This window comes from Colias eurytheme, chromosome 15 (assembly GCF_061535395.1).
Source record: "Colias eurytheme isolate Ceu_HAF_F1 chromosome 15, ilColEury1 Martin Lab GWU primary, whole genome shotgun sequence".
Classification (NCBI taxonomy): Eukaryota; Metazoa; Arthropoda; class Insecta; order Lepidoptera; family Pieridae; genus Colias; species Colias eurytheme.
Window position 1 is genome coordinate 5376457 of NC_142994.1, and position 22623 is coordinate 5399079.

Consider the following 22623-nt stretch of genomic DNA (forward strand, 5'->3'; position numbering starts at 1 on the left):
AGAATCGTTTTTAATTGCAAGAGATATTGGATAAATCATACTTAATTTATTCTAGAAATTATTGAAACCTCTCTTAACCATTGTTCTTTGAAACAGCTATTATGGAAATGGATAGAGTTCAAATTATTTTATTCAATTTACTTCCACATTTTGTATATTGTTTACAATAGCAACCAATTGTTACAATTTAGAATACGTTTGCTTTTAATTTATTGTGATTGCTAATGTATTGATAGCAAAATGGAGCTACTATTTGCTTTACCTGCCTGAAATAGTGAATTTGAATAATCCAAATATTTTATTGGTAAACATTTTTACATGAACAAAAAAGGCTTCAGTGTGTAATTTTTATGAAAGTAAAAGTGAAAAATATGGACTGCCATTCAGAGAAGTAGAGAAAAATCAATCCAAAAAATATGAAGCCTATTAAAAATATAAAGACCATTGTCCACCAATGGTTTTTCGCAATCGGATAAAGCATACATTTTATCGGTTTTGCGTCTACAATTTAGTTAATAAATTTGACACAATACCAACACCGTGAACTGCAACAAAAGAATGTTCTGCTAAACGCCAATTTCCTGTAAGAGGGTTTTATTTCGCTCCGGCCAATTCTTGTTTAAGTAGGGAAAGCCGGACTGGAGTAGCAGTTTAAATTTATTCTTTTATTTACATCGTCACAAGATTCTTTAGAGTGGATTTTAATCACCCAATAAATTCTTCAAAGAAAGAACGATGGGAAATTTTATTCTTGGAGTAATTAATTATGTTGTTATTATGATTAAGCCATTATTCTAATTTAATCTAGATCATAGTTTATTCAAGAGATATTTATTTACTTTAATTAGTTTTATATACGAGAAGTTAACATTATCTTCTATTGTTTGCCTTTTTGTCACAAACAAAAAGAAAATTGATTTGATATTCTTCCTATTTAAATGAAAATTAAAAATACAAATACAAATTTTAATATTTTAACCATGGAACATAATATAGACATACTTTTTAAATAAATTTCTAGTAAAAACTTTAAAACTAAACAAGCTGTTGTTTTCTTTTTCCTTAGCTTAGCAACGTTGGACAAATTGACGTTTACTGTGAATCTCATAACTATGGCTGATTACGAGCGCCACCACTACGACAAGGAATTGTTGGCTAAAGCAGGTGAACATTCATTCTCCTTTTTATTGCGGCTATATTTAACGTGAAGGCATATTTACGCAAGCAAATAACAACGATATTTACTAAGGCTTCATTCGACTTAAATTGGCACTGATTTCAAATTTAGATAACAGAAACCTAATTCAATTTATCGAATCACATTAATTACATTATGGTATATACGTACAATATAATAAAATGTAAATCTATTGTTTCATTTAAATCTATTTGGCTTGAAAAACAATATTTTATATAATAAAATCTGAACTCTACCTAATCGCCATATAAAATCCGCTGCCGTAAACGTCTTATAATGTTTACATTAGAATACGTAAATTGAAAATATAAATAATCCGCAAGAACGGGCGAGGCGTTTAATACATTATTTATTATTGTGCCGTAAATTAAGATCTAACATTTATTAGTCGAAAAGTACGTGTGATGCGAAAGTAATTTACTGCAGCCCTACGTTCATTCTTTATTCAGTACATGTGTGCCAAGTTGGGATAAATGCTTTTGCTTCACGTAAAAATGTATAATACGAATTATTGCTACAATAGGTACTAATACTTAGATGAATAAGTAAAAGCCAGTTTGTTAGTAAATAAATTGTATCAACAATTTAATGCTTGTAGGTAAAGAGTTATGTTGTGGTACAAATAAATAAAAGAAAGATTTTTTATTGTTAAAATATGTTTTACAGCCGAACGGATAGGCACCTTGGAAGTAAATCCGGCAACCGATTTAGAGCAAATGCGAAACCTTGTTCAGAATATGATCAAAGAATCTCAAGCCTACTCGAACATCGTCGATTGGTGGTTCGTCGATTGTGAGTTTCCTACTCCAATTATATTTTTACCATTCAATCACGAAATATTAGCATAATTATATAATCATTGTAACTATTTTATTTTAAAGTAAACATCATATATTTTTACAAGTAGAAATATATTTCCTATGGGCGTATTCAGAAAGAAAGCTTGAAACTTATAAGCGCATATCGGCGCTTGTCAGCGCTGGTAACCCGCGCAGGAAAATATATGAACATGACAAGCGCCGATAAGCGCTTATAAGTTTCAAGCTTTCTTTCTGAATACGCCCTATGTATGTATCTTCATTTCAGTGACAGGTGCAATTAAAACTTTTTAAAGTGAAAATAAAAATATCTAAATTGCAGCCGTTACAGCGGAAAGGTTCTTCCGTATTGATAAGGCTCAAGAGAATCTCCACTATCCAATGGACATCGGACATGAAAACATTTACATTCTTGACGCGGCGCCTCTCACACCGGACACGGAGACTACAGCTCATCCTGAAACAACTGCTACGGCATCGTTGGACCGCACAGGACCGTCGGTGTCACTGGACACCACTACGGGACTCTCAGTGTCTCTTGATATATCGCAGAGCGGCGATACACCTAGCGCTGGAGTCTCATTGGATGTACCAGAATCACATGCAAGGTAATTAGTTTTATTTGTCGATATTGCTCTTCCGATATAATCTGCTCCTGATTTGATTTTTTGTAAGCTATGCTAGAATATCACCTATATAACAGTGAAACATTGATACAAACCATATTCGAATTATAGTTTAACAAATTAAACATTTTATTTAAGGTATTGCTTTGGTCTAGAATATTTTATATTTGTTTAAATGATTTATCCTTATCATTAGTACGAAATTCTCAAAACCTAGTTTATTATCTTCTCTTCATTTTATAAATGCTTGAAATAAAGCAATTAGTGAAGGATTAGTTGGATTTACCTCAGTATTGAAGAAACCAATCGCGCCTTTGGGAATAAACCTTTAGACTTTGATGAGAGTGTTCACTCGAGTGAATTTGGATAGATTATAATTAATTATTGTCATCCTTCTATATGCGCCAAATACTTATGAAAAGTTAGTCTCTCATACATTCGTAATCAAAACCATGCTCCGATGCATTTATGAAGGTTAAGACTCAAAACGAAATGATGAACAGCGAATCCGGCTTTGGCAGTCCAGCGCGGACGTCAGAAGAAGTGGCAACTCCACAAACACCACCGTCTGCGGCCGCCACTGCCACGCCCACTTCCAAGTCTTCTCTTTCGCCCAAGCTATCAGTACCGAGAGTGTCACAAGACTCCAATTCTCCCCCATTATGTACAAGTCCAACGACCAAAGATGGCCAAGCATCTCAAGAGTCACTTGCGAAATTCAAAACGTAAGTCTTTTACGTCTTGTGGCATGGTTACCAAATTTTGGCTGCAAAATTAACACATTTTTGTTGCTGATAGTCATTTATTAGGTATTGAGTAATTTATCGGCATAAATTTAATGATTTACTATACATAAAACATTTTATTTTTAGTTATGCTCATTAAATATGAAATGTTATTTTCAAATTCCCATTTATGATATGTTATTTAATACAGAAATCACAAAAGGCCTCCTATGACACCTCACCTCTGATGGCTTTTAGTTGTACAAAAGTTCGTATTTGATAGAGGTTGTACTTAATAATTCACAAGTGACACCTACCCGTGTCAAAATATTTTATCAGTTTCCTTAAGGGTTTCCTTTAGGCAATAGACAGTACCTCTACTTACATATTTCATTTTAGAAGCCTAATCAAGTAGAATCTGCATTTGTATCCATTTAACTTTTAATCTATTTATTTATTCGATGTTTACATTATTTTATTTTTTCATTATTTTCACTAGACCTTTTTGGCACGTATAAAAAAACTGTTTCCTTAATGTGCACTCTTTCTTCTATCGCATGCAGCATACATGAAAAATTATTTGGACTTGAACAAGAAGTATTTGGCTGTAGGTGAGATTAAGCCCCATCTTCACTGTTATATAGAAAGTAGATTTGTACGGCTGGGTCTATAAAAACTATAACTAGTATTATTTAATTTTTTGTAGGTATTTTTAATATTTACTATTTTTTACCATAGACTATAACACTAGCTTTATATTGTATTTACTATTTTTCTTTTCAAATGTGACAAATTAATTTATTATGAATTTTTTCATTTTATAGATCTTGTATGGTATGCATTCTATAAACAGCGAATGGCTAGTTTCTGATTTTAATAAAAACACATTTAACATTACATATATTATTAATATATATAAAAATGAATCGCAAAATGTGTTGGTAAGCGCATAACTCGAGAACGGCTGAACCGATTTTGATAATTCTTTTCTTATTATATTCCTTGAAGTACGAGGATGGTTCTTATGTAGAGAAAACGTAAACATGTACCACGGGCGAAGCCGGGGTGGACCGCTAGTTATTAATATAAGCATGTAAAACACACGGCAGTACTAGATATGTAGGTCATAGTGATATATGTTTTAATTAAGGTTTTAATAAATACAATACCTACATATTATAATAGCAATCGTGCTACACTAATTTCTTCGTAATTTTTAGATTAGTTGCTACAGAGCCAGAGCAGTAGTTAAACAGCTAGTACAATATTAGTATTGGGAGATAGAAGTTGGAGAATTCCTTCTGTGAAATTCGTCTCTTGAGTGGATCACAACAAACAACAAACAAAAAATAAAACACAAATATTGTTCCAGAAATTTATTGGAAAAAACATCTGAATCACTTCTCAAAGCGGCTAAAGTCGGCGACTTGAAAATGGTTCGTATAATAATATTTTAATAGCATCTTACATGTTTTATGGTGTGTGTTATGTGTAATATTCTTTTTTTTTATGTATAGCTTAGGGATCTGCATACGGCGGGCTATTCCCTGCTCTCGATCGACGCTACTGGCCAGACCGCTTTACACATAGCCGCGCGCTACGGAAATAAGGAGATCGTGAAATATTTAATAGCGAGCGCTCCCTCGGCTATTTTGAATATGAGTGACAATGAAAAGGGGCAAACAGCTTTACACAAAGCGGCTACGTATAAGCGGCGAGCGATCTGCTGCATGTTAGTGGCTGGAGGAGCGTCGCTGTTGCGGCAGGACCATGCTGGCCTGACCCCGAGACATCTCGCTTTACGCGCAGATGACCACGATCTTGCCGCGTACTTAGAAAGTAAGAAATCTTATTACTATATCATGGTCAGTGAACTTAACACATCATCATACCTTTGCAAAAACCTAATCATAAAACTATTTTAATGACCTCATCTCTCGCCATGGTGTTCTAAAATGTAAAAGAATATATACCTATAATGAATATCTAAGTATCTATCTTTATAATTTTGAATGATTTATAGTTTTTAATGAATATGCACCAAATAAACTAAATAGATCTATGGCATTATGGTAAAGACGTATGTCGTATAAAAGGGCTAGAAGTTTGGGGCGATTTGTACCACAGATTTCTCATACCATTGTATTTGTTTACAGGTCAAGAGCATTTCCAGATAGTGTCCGAAGATTTGGAAACAACAGTTTAGAAAATCCCTCAGACTTACTTACATCACTTATGATAATAAAAATTCAATTAATTTAAAAAGTAAGATAAATTTAATTCAATTACCAAAATGATATTGTTATTACTTGCTTTCCGAAATTCCATTATTTACTACTTAAATAGATAATATAAAATTATATTGTAAAATATATTGTAGATTTATTTAATAACTTCTACTTTTACGAATAAAAGACTATCACTGAGCTTATAAATCTAATAATGATATTATATTATCTCGTTGTCACATATCCTCGGAAACTCAAAGAGCATGTCTTTTTCTCAATTCAAAAAAGAATATAATATGCGTGTAAATACAGAGGCGAATTTATCATTTAATTCCATTTTAAATAATATCTTTGTTTGGTTATTATTATAAAAATTTAAAATAAGTACTTATCACTATTTAAATCAACGAATTACTTGACTACGATTATTTATTACTGACTTGAATATTCCTTTTCTAACGGACATCAACAATTGACGTTGTTAAATTAATCAAAAAATAACTAAATTTTTTATTTTAACTAAATGACGCTACGAGTACTTACTACTAACTACCTTCAAAAAATTATATCTATCTACCTTCCTATTTTCTGACAGTGGTTAATGGAATTAATGAAACTTCGCCGTGTTATTAACAAAACAAATCCTAAAGCTTTAGCTTGAATCCCTATTATTTACTACGGGAATACCTTTTATACGATTTATTTTTATATCTATAATACACACCTGTACTTTCCTATATACCTACTACATATTATAATCGAAAAACTAAATTCATATAAATATATTACGATACTTAAGATTTACGATTATATAGAATTAATTAAGAAATCGAATATTTATTAACTTTTATTGTAAAAAATTCAGTATACATAATTTTTAATATTAACTCTTTGATTAAAGTATATTTGTAATGAAATTTCAATGCAGTAGTAAATCATTTACTAGAACTCCTCGCTTCAATTAATTATTTATTCTAGTATAATTTAGAAACCTCTCCTGGCGTTAAGCTATGATTGGTTACTAATATTATTATCGTGTGCTAGTATAATATATGTCTGAATGCTCTTCAAAAAATGTCCAGTTTAATATGATTTAAGGCTTTGTCAGATAGGACGCGTATTTTAGCGCTGCGTAGTAGCGCTGCAGCGTCCTGTTTTAACGTCGCGCGAGGCTTCGTCAAACAGAACGCTTTAGCGCGCGTTAGGACACAGCAATTGATATTATTAAAGCTGCATGTTGTTTACATAATTATTACTTACGAACAAAACAAGGTACAGCGATATTAACTCCGGAGTCGGAAGAATTTTTTACTTACCAGTTTCATTAATTTCTTCTCCGATTTGTGCCCACAATTTTGCCTTTATTGATATATCTTTATAGTTTATATGAACTATCCTTCGTATTATATAAGCATGGATATTTTCTAAGCAATTCTATCAAATTTTCGGTCAATATGCAGTATTTTATTATTATTTTACGCCTATTAACTCCGACGCTAAAATAAAATTTGTAAAAAAATACAACACCCGACGTTAAAGCGTCCTAACGCCGCGACAGAGCGTTGCGTTCTGCTAGCGCCGGCGCTCTGTTTGACGGTATTCTACGATGGTAGTAGAACACATCTTAGCGTCATATCGCGGCGTCAACTTAACGCTCTGACGCGCGCTAAGTACGCGTCCTGTCTGACAAAGCCTTTAATCTTTTGTTCACATAATATTGTAAAGTTTGGTTGTGTTACAATGTTTGTTAAGAGGGATTGAAGCAATCAAAATAATATAAGGAATTGTACTAGTTTGATGTTAGTTATTTATTTATTTAATTTATGTAGGCCTAGACAGTTGAATACGGAGTTGTCGAAGTAATGTGTTAAATATTTATTAATAAAGGCCTTTGCACTGCGGCATAGCTATTTGAAACATTAGCAATAATTTATTGTAACCAATTAATTTCGTTGTAAAGATTCGTTATTATGATCTCAAACTTCTCACTTAAATAGTTCATGTAGTTGTAAAATATGATTTCATATTATATAATATATATCTTTGCAACTTCAACATGCAATAAATAAAAATAATTGTAAGGTAACTAGGAATCTTTAAAATTAGTCAAAATAGCTCACACAACTAATGGAGTGTTAGTTCTATATTATTAGAAGCATAACTATTTGTTGCACTTGTACTCAGCAATATTATACATAACATAATTATACTTACATAGACCAAACGTAAAAAAAAATTGGATCAAGAAAAAATGCTAATAAACTTACATTCTCATTACCAGCTTATGATCTGCGGGCTAAAAGAACTTTCTACTCTTACAAAATTGACATATTTTAAAATTCAATCTTTCGGTTATAATCACAATCATGGAATTTCCTTACATTCTCCAATCGTTATTTGGAATACCTATTAGAAAGCATTGTTTAGCATTGACATCCAAGCAAACCCGTATTGAGAACGTTGTGGTTTGTGTGTAGTTGAAATTATTGAATGACTGTAATGAAATACCTCTATGTATAGATAGATGTTACTCTATAGTCTTATTGTATTAACGAATTTATTCGTATTTCTTAATTTACTCGCTGAAAAGCGAACAATGAAAGACAAAGCTGTGAGATTTTTGAACATAATGTAAAAAGTAAGTTCATTTTTATTGTAGGCTCGATTTGTGTGCAAAGTTTTCGTGTTATCTGTTGTGTTGTACGTAGATAGATTTGATAAGATGCTATCGAAATACATCAAGTTAATCATTATATATCGTTATTTATTGATTTGTAAAACAATGGTCTACAATCAGTGTAAATTATCTGCAGTGGTTATCTACATTCTCATGAAGTTTTATTGTCTCCTTTCTCTTCCTTAGTTTTTCTTCTATGAAATAAAAAGTGTCAAAGTTAAATCTTTAAGACTTAGGCATATAAGTTACACTCTTCTGTGTATTCTCTGAGTGCTTTAAATATTGTTATTTAATAGCAAAAATGTTGTAACCTTTATCTAGACTAGATATCTATGTATTACTGTATCTTATTGTAGTATATGTAAATATTACATTTATATATTGTGGAGGCCTTCATTTATTTATCGATTAAATTATAAATCTCTATCGAATTAGACTACTTACTAGTAATTTCACGACCAATTTCTATCTTAACTGTAGTAAATATCACTCGCATTGTGATTGCATTGTAATTCATAGATAATTCGAGCACTGATAAGTACACTGACTTAAACGTTTAAATCCTACAATTTGTTTTATTTCTCCAATTTTTCTGTTAACGAAGTATGGGAGTGTCTTCGGCTTTCCCATAATTAGATACAAGTTAATAATTTGCAAAGAAAAAAATTTGACATCATGAGACAGAATGGACGATTTATTATTATTTTCATTATATTTTTGTGTACCTACTGTCTACATAGAATTATAAAATACAAATATGTACAATCAAGAAACGTAACTTCAAAGTGCGACAAATATTATGTTTAGTACAATTAAACGTACCTACATATAAATAATATTCCAAGATAATAATTAGATTTCCACTTTGTTAACGTTGGAGATGATACATTTTATCTCTTTGTTTCCTTTAGTTTTAATTCTTCAGATATTAACGGAATAAGAAATTAAGCTGAGTATTATAAATTAAATTCTCGGTATTATAAAGAGCTAAGTGTAGTTATTTATTTTTGTTCCATTTGCACATATTAATATATTTCTATGCAATAAATTAATTAAATTGATAGATGCTAGTCTGGTTTTCTTTTTGAATTTAAATGCACCACATTTATTCACATATAGGTATTTTTAAATTAAAATATAATAATATAAATTAATGAACACTTGAAAAAGATATTCATAATACCTTTAATAGTTTAAAATATTATGCACTTACTGAATTTTGTAATTCATAATATTTTTGCACTACTTGAAGTTGCTATTTTAAAGAAAATTATATGACGTCATGTACACTACTACAAATAAAAGTTTATCGATAAAAAATGTGTTTCTTTTTACCCTATTTCCTGGTAACACTAGGTAACTTCCTATGTGTAAATTTTACTGTTCAGTTATATAACTGAATTAAATATTCTAGAGATAATAAATAATAGATATGTTAACCATAATATTATCAACTCTGGATTGTATACGAGCCCTGAACTCAAATAGAAAGTTAGGAACACGAAACAGAAAAGCTCTTTCATTGTTGAAGAATAGTACTTGCGCTCTTGGTGTGCGTGCCATTCATTTGAAATGACTCCCAAAGGGCTCCTGCGACCTGCACACGAAGTTGAAGGGTGAAACACCTATTGATCCTACTTTTTAATCAATATAATGCTAAGAATAGTTCCAATCCTTCCATTGAGAATCGTATCCTATGAAATACGAAAGATCTAATTATCTTTATGATATTAATTTCATGTATTCAAAGTATGGGATGTGCTATATAAATTAATATAATACGTATTTACGATCTTTTGCGATATACTACTTGATGTGCCAAAGTTGATATTAAATCTGGCCCTCGTAAAATTTTATCACACACCATGATTACCTCTTTCTTGTACGACATATTGGCACATCATTCACAGAGTCATAAAATACTTGATCACTCCGAAGTGAAAATAGCTAGACAAACAGTATACGTATTAGGTATAATATAGCGTCTTTTTAACATAATTTTCATTAGTACCGTATATTCAATTTAGGGGGCATTAACTGTAAATACATATATGAAAGGAACCTATAACCTGTGTTAATTATTCATATTTATATAAATTGATTGATGTAAATCCATATGCTCTGAACCTTATCTCATACATGTTAATAAACGTAAATATTGTAGAAGAATAAATATATATTTTAAGAAAAAAAAAACAAGTTTTTATAGGATGTAATAATCATTTAAATGTCACCGATCCTTGATGAATATTCAAATGGTGTACAAAGTTTGAATTAAATCTGTACGTTGAAAGTGGGTCAAAATAGACTCTAAAAGAGTCGGTTACATACAAACATACAGGTGAAGCTAATATAAGCGTAGTAAAAAAAGATAATAACAATATAAATAATTTATACCTTTAACCCTAAGTTTAACCTAAATATGTTATGGTTGTCAGTTTTAACTAAGTATGTAAACAACTTAATAAACAGAAGTTGCAAAAGTTAGCTCTACACAGACAGACGTTTCCTAAGTTATATTCAAAGATGTTTGATGTAATACCAAGTTATAAACCTGATGGATACCAAAACTTTAAGTTTTAAGAGTAATTAAATTATAACGACTTTATGAATTTGCATTCCAATAAGCCCAAGTTTACAGTTTACCAGGAAATTTTCAAAATTAATCCAGTTTGTAAAGGATAAATGGTTACACAGGTGCTCATAATAATAGGACATTTAGCAGACCAACGTTGAAAACTTATCATTCCAACCCAGAGTCGAGATATAATTATTGTTGATAAAAGATGGAAGCTTCGACGTCACTAAATAATTACGTCACGAAATCTAAAGGGGTTTGGGTACTTTTGTAGGGACTAGTGGCGTAATATGAACCTACAATTAAATTTGGTGCTATTATTTTCTGTAGTTGTGTTATGTTACATTTCCCATGTCCAAAACCTAAATTGAATACTGCTTATATAATATATTGTAATATCTTACAACTAACGTTGTTCTCTAAAACCTCAAAACATAGGATTGTTAAACATGATTAAAAGCCATATTGATCGGATGATCCTCATAATCGATGAAAATTGGTGTTGTTTGTCGACTAGGTAGATCCTGTATTTTAAAGGGTCATAAGGATAGTATTGTACAAAATATAACATAAGTAAATATATATTATTAATGTAAAATAAAAATAAAACATTTGTTATATTTTGACATAATCCTTTGTATGTGACCAGCCATAAATTATCTTCATGCAACGCCCACGCCCTCCTCACGATTTACGTGTTAATTGATTAGAAAAATAATTAAGGAGATTAAATTTGCTTGCTTAAATCTTATCGAATTAAAGGTAATGAATATTGCTAAATCAGTAATTACCCACTGATAATACACTTGCTTGAAACGGTATTAACATGACTGCTTAGTCACGGGCGAGCCATCAAAGCGAATTTAATTTTAGGATGAACAAACATTTTTCATTATTAGAGTTACCTTTTGAGTGTTAATTCCCTAAAATAATTACAAAGCATGACTTTGTTCCGAATATATATAACAGCTTTTTTCGAAGAAGATTACAGCTACTTTTCGAATTGATTTCTTCATATAACCCACTGGTAAATTATCTATTAATATGCCTAGAGTATATATATATATATATGGTGTATTAATTACTATTATGTATTGTAGAGAAACCCCAAACTTCAAATATTATGTATTGAGAGCTTTTAAGCTTACTGAAAGTATTAATTGTACAAAATAATAATATAGATAAATACCATACAGATTTAACGGATATTAAAACGTACTTACACATTTTTTATATATATTTTTTTACCTAAAAGCAGGCAACTGAGCTGGACGCCTGATCTTGGACCATCAACACCGCGGCCTTACCTAAAACTTGCAGAGATGTATATTATGCTACAAATACATTGTCATTTACCAGCTTTATGAAATGAAAGACATACAGATTTGACGATGGTAAAGAAAGTTTGTAATGGGAAAAGTAAGGAATTATTAGGATACAGGCCTCACAAATACTTAAATATTATTAAATAATATTTTTGGTGACTATTATTTTATGAAATAACTTACTGTAGTCGGTATAATTAATATTCACCAAATACACGCGTACTAACTGAAAATTTTAGAATGTAATAACATTAATATTAGGATATTCATTATTTTATTAGTTTCAATAAAATGTGTCATCTTTTTCACACTGCTAATTATAAGATAGCTCAATATCTGATAAAGAAGAGCTTCCTTCAATGTTATTATCTATTCCGATTAATTGATATTATGTTTTATCAGAGACAGAAAGTGAATAATGTAAGCTGAATTATTTTTAACTAAGTTGAATTATTTTTAAATAAAATACGAAAGTTCTTATTTTTATTTTTTTATTTAATTAAAATCAATAATGGGTTATTAATCAACACCCACTATCATGCTTACGATTAATAATTCTATGTTTAGGTACATGCTCCAGATAAAAGCGAAATCTATCAAATTAAATTTTACCGTTATCGCAAAATTCTTGTGGACAAGCACAAGAACACGATATGGCAGACATATAAATGTAAAGTAAGTATCGAAACGCATAAGATTATTTCATAATCTCACAAAGGTAACATTTTCAAAATGTTCCGGGTAGTGATTTTAGCCGCTGTGGTCGCAGTGATCTCCTCACTACCCGCTCACAACCTACCAGATCCTGCAGACCTAGCCTTATATCTGAATGAAGACGAATTTGACGACTATTTAGATAAATGGCTTGCAGTGGAACAAGAATCGTGGGTCAATAGCACTGCTGGTGTTCCTCGAAATGGTAATTTTCTCAAACAAAATTAATTCTCAGGATTATTATAATCCCTCTATATTTTATATTTTTAATTTTAACTTAATCATACTGAAAACTATTATTTTATTTTTTCTACGAATATACATTATTACACTACTTAATTAGAATTTATAGAATCCAAATTCATCACGCCATTATAAAAAAATTAAACATTTTTTTTTTATCCAGCTTGCTCTTTACGTGTCAACGGTGATTTTGGTCAACCTCAGCCAGTTTTCATCAGACAAAACACAAACTCATATCTCTTCCCAAATGGAAACTCCGGCGCAGTGACTCTTAGCTCAGGAGAGCGAGTGATTGTCTCTTGTACTGGTTCTGGACGAACCATTCTACATCCCAACATCCAAGCTAGTGTCCACACAGCTGTGAGTTTTATTACGAATTTTCTCTCTAATTGTGAAATAATTCATAAATAATAAGAATTTAAAGGCTCTGAATAAAAGTAATAAAAAATAATTATAGTATCTTTCGAAAATTAAATCATTTCCGTTTCAGACTGCACAATGTGTCAGTAACAACCTTGTTTCTGGATCCGGATGGTTGAATGGTAACCGCGAGTTTGGTCGTCTCACCTGCAATTCGCATTCTTACCATGAAGCGCAAGAAACCAACGAGCGATGCTTCAACAACAACGTAGTTATCCGGTAGGTTTGTTTTTGTTGTCGTCAATGGATAAAGGAGATAAAGCTAGGTTTGACGATGTGATTAAAGCAATAGACTGAGGTCTAAGATGAGCAGGGAAAAGTATAAGGTCCTCCGGCTTGGAAGCCGTGGAGTGTGGACACTCATTGTACGAAACAGAACAACATTCGTGTGCTACTATATCACGCCTATGGGCTACCGCACACGGGCCGCCGGCCACCGGCCACAAACGCCGCCACCGGCATATATACTGCAGTTTTCATACATTTTATATGCACACGGTTGACGCCTGTGGCGGCCACACGCTACACGCTTCTAGCTTCTCGTGGCGGCGTTTGTGGCTGTGGCCCGTGGCTCGTGTGCGGCGACGGTATCTTCTGTGGGGGTGTGAACTGACCCAATTCGTGACAATGTTGTTACGCTATTACTTATTATCATTGTGGCAAGCTTTTGTCAACAAATAATAATTGTTTATTTTTAGCGTCGGTTTCATAGTCAACAATGTCTTCCACACGCTGTACCGATCATGCTTTGACAAAACCCGTTTGGAAGTCTTATACGTATGGTATGACCAAAATCCAACATATGCAGTTCATCAAACCGGTGTTGACAGACCAAGTTGGTTAGGTAAGATATTAAATGATAAAATCAAATCTGTGAAATTAGAATATAAACTTCAAAATAATTACTATACATGCAATTATTTTTATTTCAGCCGGTAGTTTCTTCCCTGGAGTAGCTATCAACAATTTGTACACCCAAGTACAACAAAAGCAAGCGATCGCGAGGGTAGTTGGTGATAGATTGGCAGACCAGTACGTTACATCCCACCAGTTCTTAGCTCGAGGGCATCTTATTGCTAAAAGTGATCAAGTGTTCGCGACCGGTCAGAGAGCCACATTCTACTTCATCAACGCTATTCCACAGTGGCAGCCATTCAATGCTGGTAACTGGAACTCACTTGAACAAGTAAGTCACACAAAATTCTGCTTTAACATAAAAAAAAGTTTAGACTATTATTATAAAACTTTTTTTTGCATTTAATTTATCCTAGATACTTTTAATTCCGTTTCCTTTTTTGCCAAGCTGTAAAAAACCAACATAAAATATAATATTATAACTGTAACGACGCACTTTAAAGATTACTTCCCTCTAAAGGCCTTAAAATTAATATAAATAAAATAATGTCGTATAAATAACAATTTTTATTACAGAATCTCAGAGCCCGTATCGGCGCAGCTGGCTACAACTGCATTATTTACACCGGCGCTTTCGGAGTAACTCAACTGCGTAACGCGAATGGACAGTTTGTGGACATCTTCCTTGATAATACCAACAACAACCGAAGATTGCCAGTTCCTCTGTACATGTACAAGGTAGTTATGATGTTTCAGATAACATTAGAGACTATAATAAAATAGTTATTAAACAAATTACGTAGTTATTTCGCATTAAGAGCTGGCTCTTAATGCGAAATTCTATTAAGACATTCCCTGAAGACTTGCTCTACATTTCTCCATTGGCATCTCCTTTTATTCAATATCACTTTTCTTCTAGGTTGCATACGACCCAGTCAGACGCATTGGAACAGCATTCATAAGTATCAACAATCCCCACTACACGGCGGCTGAGGCGCGCGCTTTACAGTTCTGCACGGACCGTTGCCGCAACAACTCCGCTTTCAGCTGGCTCCGCTGGCAACCAGACCGCATCGACCTTGGGTACAGCTTCTGCTGTACGGTCGACGATTTCAGAAGAAGAATTGGACATCTACCTTCTTTCACCGTCAACGGGCTCCTATCATAAGGGAATGATATCTGAAAATAGCAATGTATAAAATTTTATTTATGAAATGACATTGTATATTATTAATAAACGCTCCATGTTTTAACACTTTTATTGTTTTATTTCTATCAAAAAAATCTTAATTATGATTGATATGATTTAACAAACTTATATCAAACTAGTAAAAAGAAGTTTTGATTATGCCCGCGTAAATGACAGACTTTACAAACAATGCCTCTGAGCTGGTCGTTTTTTTTCTCTAGTAGTAAACTTTAAAATTTAAATCGACAATTTTAGTTCAATAAAAGATAGCAAATACGGAAATCAAAATAATAAATGAAGACGTTGAATTTAGAACACTTATCAGTCTTAGAAATAAAAATCGATTAGACAATCAATCACTTTTATCATTATTTCCAATATCTTCATATCAATTAATCTTCAATTAATATTCATCAAATCCATGGGGTTTTGTAGAACCAAATCTAGCAACTTGTGCTAAGTTCTATAAATAAATTGGATTAATGGGTATGCAAAATCTGTAAAAGCACATTAAATATATTTAAAAATTAACTATGTACCTATAATAATTATAGGTTTTGTACCTATAATAATTATAGGTTATGTACCTATAATAATTATAGGTTTGCCAATGTCAATCCATAATATAATTTTGAACATGGAAGGTGCCTAATCCTAAGGAGATGAATGGGATATTGTCGAAGAGATGTAGTTTAAAACAGTGGGAATGTGAATTTAAAAATTGCATCTTCTCAGCGAGCTGTAACCTAATTTTACTTTATTTTCTATTTCCGGGTTTTACCCGCCGTCGACACCGTTTTGAGGACAAAATTTATAAATTGTTGCTGATTGCTAAATTGAATTCTAGATAAACGTATTTATATACCTCGCCAACGATTCTTATATTTGTCCGGTGTTTCGTTGAACTAAATTCTTTGTAGCAGAAAAAAGATGCGGTAACTTTTTTATTTATAAATGATAGTAGTCCAGTGTTTATTTTGATTCATTGATACTTAAATCAAGACTATTTTTTTGGACTCAATGAAAAAACTCTACACTTAGCTTTATCATATTTTTCTACTGAGGGTACTTGTGTTGTTACTAACAACAGTAACCTATATCTTAATTTACATTTTAGGTACCTACCTGAGATAAAATCTATCAAATCAATATTACCGTTATCGCAAAACATAACATCACACGATATGAGAAATATATAAATGTAAAGTAAGTAACAAAAATGTAAGATTATAGCATAGTCTCGCAAAAGTACCGTTTTTAAAATGCTTCGGTTGGTGATTCTAGCCGTTGCCGTTTCCGTGGTAACTTCACTACCAGCAAAGTTACCAAATCCTGCAGACCTAGCTTTGTATCTAAACGAAGAAGAGTTTGAAGATTATTTAGATAAATGGCTTGCTGTCCAACAGAAATTCTGGGACAATAACACTGCTAGGGATGCTCGAAGTGGTAAGGTTTACCATTAGCTTAAGCAAAAGTAAAATAAGTATAATACTCAGGTAAATAATGTAACTAAGTGTTTTATACTATGCTTTTAAATGTGTAGGTTGTACCCTAAATGTGAATGGAGATTTTGGGCAACCTCAACCTGTGTTCCTCCGGCAAAACACAAATTCATATTTATTACCGACTGGAAATTCTGGTCAAGTAACTTTGAGTTCAGGAGAGCAAGTTACTGTAGCTTGCACTGGTAGCAGCCGGACGATACAACATCCAAATATCCTAAGCAGTGTAGCTACAGCTGTAAGTACCTACCTTCTCACTTTATTTATCAAAATTGAAACAGAATACCTACATTAAATAAAATAATTTATTTTTTAGACTGCTCAATGCGTTAACAGTAATCTGGTGTCTGGATCTGGTTGGTTAAATGGTAACCGCGAGTTTGGGCTGTTGACATGTAGCTCTCATGCTTATCACGAAGCCCAAGAAACAAATGAGCGATGCTTTAACAATAATGTCGTTATTCAGTAGGTTATTTTCCTTATTGTTATGCAATCAATTAACATTAAAATATGCGCTGTAGATACTTTATTCATACATATTTAATTTTAGGGTTGGTTTCACAGTAAACAATGTCTTTTATCCGTTGTACCGATCCTGCTTTGATAAAAATCGATATGAAGTATTATACGTATGGTACGAGCAAAATCCGTCATATGCTGTTCACCAGACTGGAGTTGATAGACCAAGCTGGTTAGGTAATAATGAAATATCCAACATCCAGGTTAAAATATTACAATCTCAAACATTGTAAACTAACAAAACCATTATTCCAGCTGGTAGTTTCTTTCCTGGAGTCACAATAAACAGTCTCTACACCCAAGTACAACAAAAACAGGCTATCGCAAAGGCTGTGGGTGATATACTGGCAGACCAGTACGTTACATCTACACAGTTCTTGGCTCGAGGACATCTTATTGCTAAGAGCGACCAAATTTTCGCGACTGGTCAGCGAGCAACATTCTACTTCATTAACGCTGTTCCACAGTGGCAGCCATTCAATGCTGGCAATTGGAACTCACTTGAACAAGTATGTTTTAATAATATTTCTACATTTTACGCATATTATGTGTATTTTATGCTACTGACTATTATACATGCAGTTAACTTATTATTCTGAACCTGGTTCACACAGTGGGTATGTAAAATCTATTAGGAACTTGCAAGTAGGCAAGTAGGTAAGTTTTTTAGGCACATTTCTCCTTAAACATATTCTCAAACATCTAATTACAGAATCTTAGAAGTCGTATTGGTGTGGCTGGCTACGATTGCGTTATTTACACTGGTGCATTTGGAGTAACCCAACTACGCGATTCGAATGGACGATTTGTAGATATTTACCTCGATAACACGGATAACAATGAAAGATTACCAGTTCCACTGTATATGTACAAGGTAAATGTTCATAGCATAGAAATATAGATGGTTATAGTGGCAACTTCTCCATGTCTCAATATTTTCATTTTTATAAAATTTATTATTAAAACATCGCTTATAAAATATGAAAACTGTTGAACAACATATTAATATAATTAAAGGTGCATAATCAATAATTAATTAATGGATACATTAATTATTATCAGTTAAGATTATTGACGTAGTTAGTGATGAAATCTAGACAATTGAGCAAAGGTATGCTATCTATTCTAACACAGATATTAGAACCGTTCAAAATTAAAAACTTTATGTACATTATAATTATATAATATATAGAGTTAATTCAATATATAAATTAGTTATAGGATCAAGAAAACTTTCAATCCATTTGTGTGACTCACTTGAGGTTTTACGATTGTGTAGAATGTAGATTATGCACAGATTAATCCTTAGAAATATATTGTTCATAACTAAAATGTCGCATGAAATCAACATTTTTTTCCTGTTCAATGATAATTTCAGCTGAGAGTTTTTTTGTTCATATTACCCTTTTTTAGAAAATATATATTTTTTTTTTCTGTAATCTAGATCTCTTGTATAGGTATTCTTTTAGACCTTCAACATAATTTTGAAGACCCAGTTTGATCGAATATGAGTCAAATAAAAAAGATGACAAGCTTGTGGCAAATGAAAGAAATGAAAATAAATGTGAATTTGAACATTTTATGTGAAGCTGAAAATGTTTACAGGTTGCATACGATGAGTCTCGACGCATAGGCACCGCATTCATCAGTATCAACAACCCCTACTACACGGCGGCTGAAGCACGCGCTCTGCAGTTCTGCACAGACCGTTGCCGTAACAATGCTGCTTTTAACTGGCTCAACTGGCAACCAGACCGCGTTGACATTGGATACAGCTTCTGTTGCACTATCGACGACTTCACAAGACGGATCTCCCACCTACCAGCCATGACCGTTAACGGCTTACTTTCATAAGTTAAAATTTGTTAAAACCGACTGCGTACAATACTGTAAAAATATTCTTTGTAATCACCACACTTCATGGTTTAAAAAAAAGAGTTCCTAATGAGTTTGGTAGTAGGATATCACTATCACAACTTACCGAATCTTATACAAAGAAAACAACTCCTTCGCAGTTGGGATATACCTAAGGATCGTGACTGAAATATAATGTGTTTGTTTGTACTTTAGTGTATAAGATTTATTAATTATGCTATTAAACGGTTTAATTTTTAAATGATGCTGTGTTTGGTATTATTATTTCACACTAGTCTTTTTTATTTGGACCATCTCGCCATATACCAATTCCACCAAGTTGAGTCTTCTTTGATAGTTTTAAGATGTCAAACTTGCTAGTTGCTGACCATAGTATCCTAATCCAATAAGCTTCAGTATCTAAAGTGAAAAGTATATTGAAGTTTTCCAAGTGTAGTAACCATGGGCGTAGCCACGGTGGGGCAGGGTGGGGCACTTGCCCCACCCTGGCTCTGACCTGGAAGGTACCTAACCAAATCTAAAAATCGAAATTATCTAGGTACTGACTACAAAACTTAATATCCGTTAAAAAATTCTCACTCTAAAGTTGTCAGCCGACACAAAAAAAAATGCGATCTAAACAAAAAGCTTGCGCTTCTATGTTACATGAAACCACTTTTGGTGCCAGAAAAAGTAGTGTAGTACTGTTAACCCATTCAAAGCTGCTTTTATTTAGCCAAATTCGCACTAAATTTCCCATCCAATTTCACTTTTGTTTAAGGATAAGTTACTGACCATAAAAGCACAAAATGCTGACAGATCCAGGTGGAGCTACGCTCGAAATCTTACATAAAAGTTTTTGGCCGATGTCTCGGAAACTATCCATTTTAACACGTTCACTGCGGCACTTAAATGCCAAACTTACCGTTGTTGCGGCATGTCTTCAATACTTCACATCGGCAAGTTCACCACTGTGCGTCATGAGCCATTTTTATCACATCGCACCTACTGACTTTGAAGGTTAATAATTTCATGAAATTTCAAGATATTTCAAAAATTTTTTTTTCGGATAATAGTATATATAGTCTTGTATATACCGCATAAATAGCTTTTAGTTTGACCCAATAGTTTAAAAGATATGAGGGAAAATGTAAACCCCTGATTTTGTGAAAAATTATTTGCCATCCCGCACTGCGTTGATACGGCATGTTTACAGTAATAGCGATGGGAAACACTGTAAAATAAAACATCGATATCGATATAAATCAATTTTGTATATTTCAGTCTGTTTGTTTACAGATAACGAGATCGTCGATACAAAAAAAAACACATATAAAACAAGGTACTTGATAGAGTACTATCAGGAAATTGTTTAGTAACTTTTGTTTTAATTTGTTCAGTAACTTTTGTTTTAATGTTTTATATTATTTTCACAACTGTCATCACATTTTTGCATTTATGCTACGAAATAAAAGAAGGTAAAAAAACTAAAGCCTCTAAGGTATCATTGTCATTTAAAAATTTGATAACGACGCGTGCGGTCCTGGTACATCACTATGCGAGATTGACACGCGGCGCGCTCGCAGTACAGTGCGGCATGAGGTGCTTGTCCATGGCAAAATATTTGACATGCCGCACACAAAAGAAACGGTTTCTTTTCTATGCGTGTGTCCAATATTTTGCCATACGATTTTTAAACGAAATTGAGTCCTACTTCAAACTGTGATCACAAAAATATATTTGTCTCTTTTCTAGTCATTGATTAACATATAAAAAACCTCGCCGCACCACGGTGAAAACCGCGATTTTGGGCGCCGCACTGTGGTGTAGTCGCTGATGGCCCGATACTGGACATGCCGCAGTGAACGTGTTAAGGCAAAAAATATTGGGAATTTTTTGTAGGTAGTAAAATTTTACATCTTTTATACTTTGTAAAGTTTTTGTAAAACTTTCCGTTTACGATTTATGGCCTATTTAATGAGCCGGTTAAACATCTTTGGCAAGTAACTCTTTAAATATTGGATTAATCAATGAAATGCAAAGGCATTAATATATTATACATATGCATTATCCATTTATTAAGATTACTTTATTTGAAACTTTTTTTTCTAATGCTTTTTTAGTTATTTAAAGTTTGGCGATAAATAGTAAATTTCAAGGTACCTATGTATGTTTCGTATATAATATTTCGTACAACTAAATAATATTGAGTAGTTATTTCATATTCGGATGCAAGAATAAAATAAAGGAAAATATTTTAAAAAATGTATTAAAAATTTTCTATAAGAAAAAAAATCAAAAATTTTGCCGTTTCGGAAACGGTGAAAATCCACTTGCATTGGAAATTGCTTCTTCGTTTTTATTACATCCGTAAAAAAACTTTTGGCCTGCCACGTCACCCGCCGAGCGGCAGCATTTCTACATTATACGTAGAACAACTCAAAAAATATGAGCACTAGAAAAAAATTTCAAACAAAACTTGTAGAGAATAAAGTGACCCAAAAACTATACGTACATACATGCATTTTATTCATTAATCCAATATTTGAACGATCAACCGGTTCATCAAATAGGCCATAAACCGTAAATAGTAAGTGTTACAAAAAAATTTACATGATATAGAGTATGCGAAATTTTACTTTCTACAAAAAAGTCTAAGCAACTTTTGCCCTAAAGTGGATAGTTTTAGAGATATCGGTCAAAAACTATAAGATTACGAGCAAAGCTCTACCTGGATCTGTCTGCATTTTGTGTTTTTATGGTCAATAAGTGACCATTAACCTAAAACAAACATGAAATCGGAAGTGCAAGTACATAGACCTATATATGCTATATATGCTGTGCCCACTCAAGTGCTGAACGACCGGGAGCCGGTCGATCCACATTCAGGGGCTTGTGCGTTGCGACCGGCTCCCGGTCGATCAACAGTCGTGGGTTTTGCGTTCGCTTTATAAAACGGTCTAATAACCTTCCTCTTTCTAACTTATATGACATGTTAAGGAAAGAACAGGCTAGCTATAAATCAAGATAACAACATAACCACATGATTTAAGTGGCCCACTTTTCATGACACATTGAGTAGGTAGTTTTTTGTACAAAAAAATAAACAAGGAATGTGTAAAAAAAATATGATAACCCACAATAACTTTTTT

The 22623-nt window shown here is 32.6% G+C and overlaps 3 protein-coding genes across 4 annotated transcripts in view; all 3 read left to right on the forward strand.

Moving 5' to 3' along the window:
- rdgA (retinal degeneration A) overlaps positions 1 to 7299 on the forward strand; it is a 72143-nt gene extending 64844 nt beyond the window's left edge. Inside the window, exons 14-21 of one of the 2 annotated variants that reach the window (XM_090110404.1) lie at positions 1067 to 1164; positions 1865 to 1990; positions 2339 to 2624; positions 3146 to 3367; positions 3931 to 3978; positions 4740 to 4803; positions 4885 to 5206; positions 5524 to 7299. In XM_090110404.1, the coding sequence (XP_089966530.1) occupies positions 1067 to 1164; positions 1865 to 1990; positions 2339 to 2624; positions 3146 to 3367; positions 3931 to 3978; positions 4740 to 4803; positions 4885 to 5206; positions 5524 to 5573 (1216 nt within the window). In that variant the 3' untranslated portion in view covers positions 5574 to 7299. The remainder of the gene's footprint in view (positions 1 to 1066; positions 1165 to 1864; positions 1991 to 2338; positions 2625 to 3145; positions 3368 to 3930; positions 3979 to 4739; positions 4804 to 4884; positions 5207 to 5523) is intronic. The other variant, XM_090110406.1, reaches the window with a different exon arrangement.
- A 5608-nt stretch (positions 7300 to 12907) lies between these two features.
- Positions 12908 to 15591, forward strand: LOC149902293 (salivary endonuclease-like). The gene is made up of 7 exons (XM_090109877.1): positions 12908 to 13094; positions 13296 to 13492; positions 13623 to 13771; positions 14251 to 14396; positions 14485 to 14738; positions 14984 to 15145; positions 15327 to 15591. Exons 1-7 carry the CDS (start codon positions 12908 to 12910, stop codon positions 15573 to 15575), a joined length of 1344 nt encoding a protein of 447 aa, XP_089966003.1. The 3' UTR covers positions 15576 to 15591.
- Positions 15592 to 16858: 1267 nt separating this feature from the next.
- Positions 16859 to 19476, forward strand: LOC149902294 (salivary endonuclease-like). Its single transcript, XM_090109878.1, has 7 exons — positions 16859 to 17042; positions 17140 to 17336; positions 17415 to 17563; positions 17649 to 17794; positions 17873 to 18126; positions 18330 to 18491; positions 19223 to 19476. The coding sequence occupies exons 1-7, from the start codon at positions 16859 to 16861 to the stop codon at positions 19469 to 19471; spliced, it is 1341 nt and encodes a 446-aa protein (XP_089966004.1). The 3' UTR covers positions 19472 to 19476.
- The last annotated feature ends 3147 nt before the right edge of the window (positions 19477 to 22623 follow it).

Excerpts from the sequence above, each read along its gene's own strand:
- LOC149902293 (XM_090109877.1), top strand. The coding sequence starts at position 12,908 with ATGTTCCGGGTAGTGATTTTAGCCGCTGTGGTCGCAGTGATCTCCTCA. Across the intron at positions 13,095-13,295 it reads TGCTGGTGTTCCTCGAAATG|CTTGCTCTTTACGTGTCAAC; the intron begins GTAATTTTCTCA and ends TTTTTTATCCAG. Across the intron at positions 15,146-15,326 it reads TTCCTCTGTACATGTACAAG|GTTGCATACGACCCAGTCAG; the intron begins GTAGTTATGATG and ends CTTTTCTTCTAG.
- LOC149902294 (XM_090109878.1), top strand. The coding sequence starts at position 16,859 with ATGCTTCGGTTGGTGATTCTAGCCGTTGCCGTTTCCGTGGTAACTTCA. Across the intron at positions 17,043-17,139 it reads TGCTAGGGATGCTCGAAGTG|GTTGTACCCTAAATGTGAAT; the intron begins GTAAGGTTTACC and ends TTAAATGTGTAG. Across the intron at positions 18,492-19,222 it reads TTCCACTGTATATGTACAAG|GTTGCATACGATGAGTCTCG; the intron begins GTAAATGTTCAT and ends AAATGTTTACAG.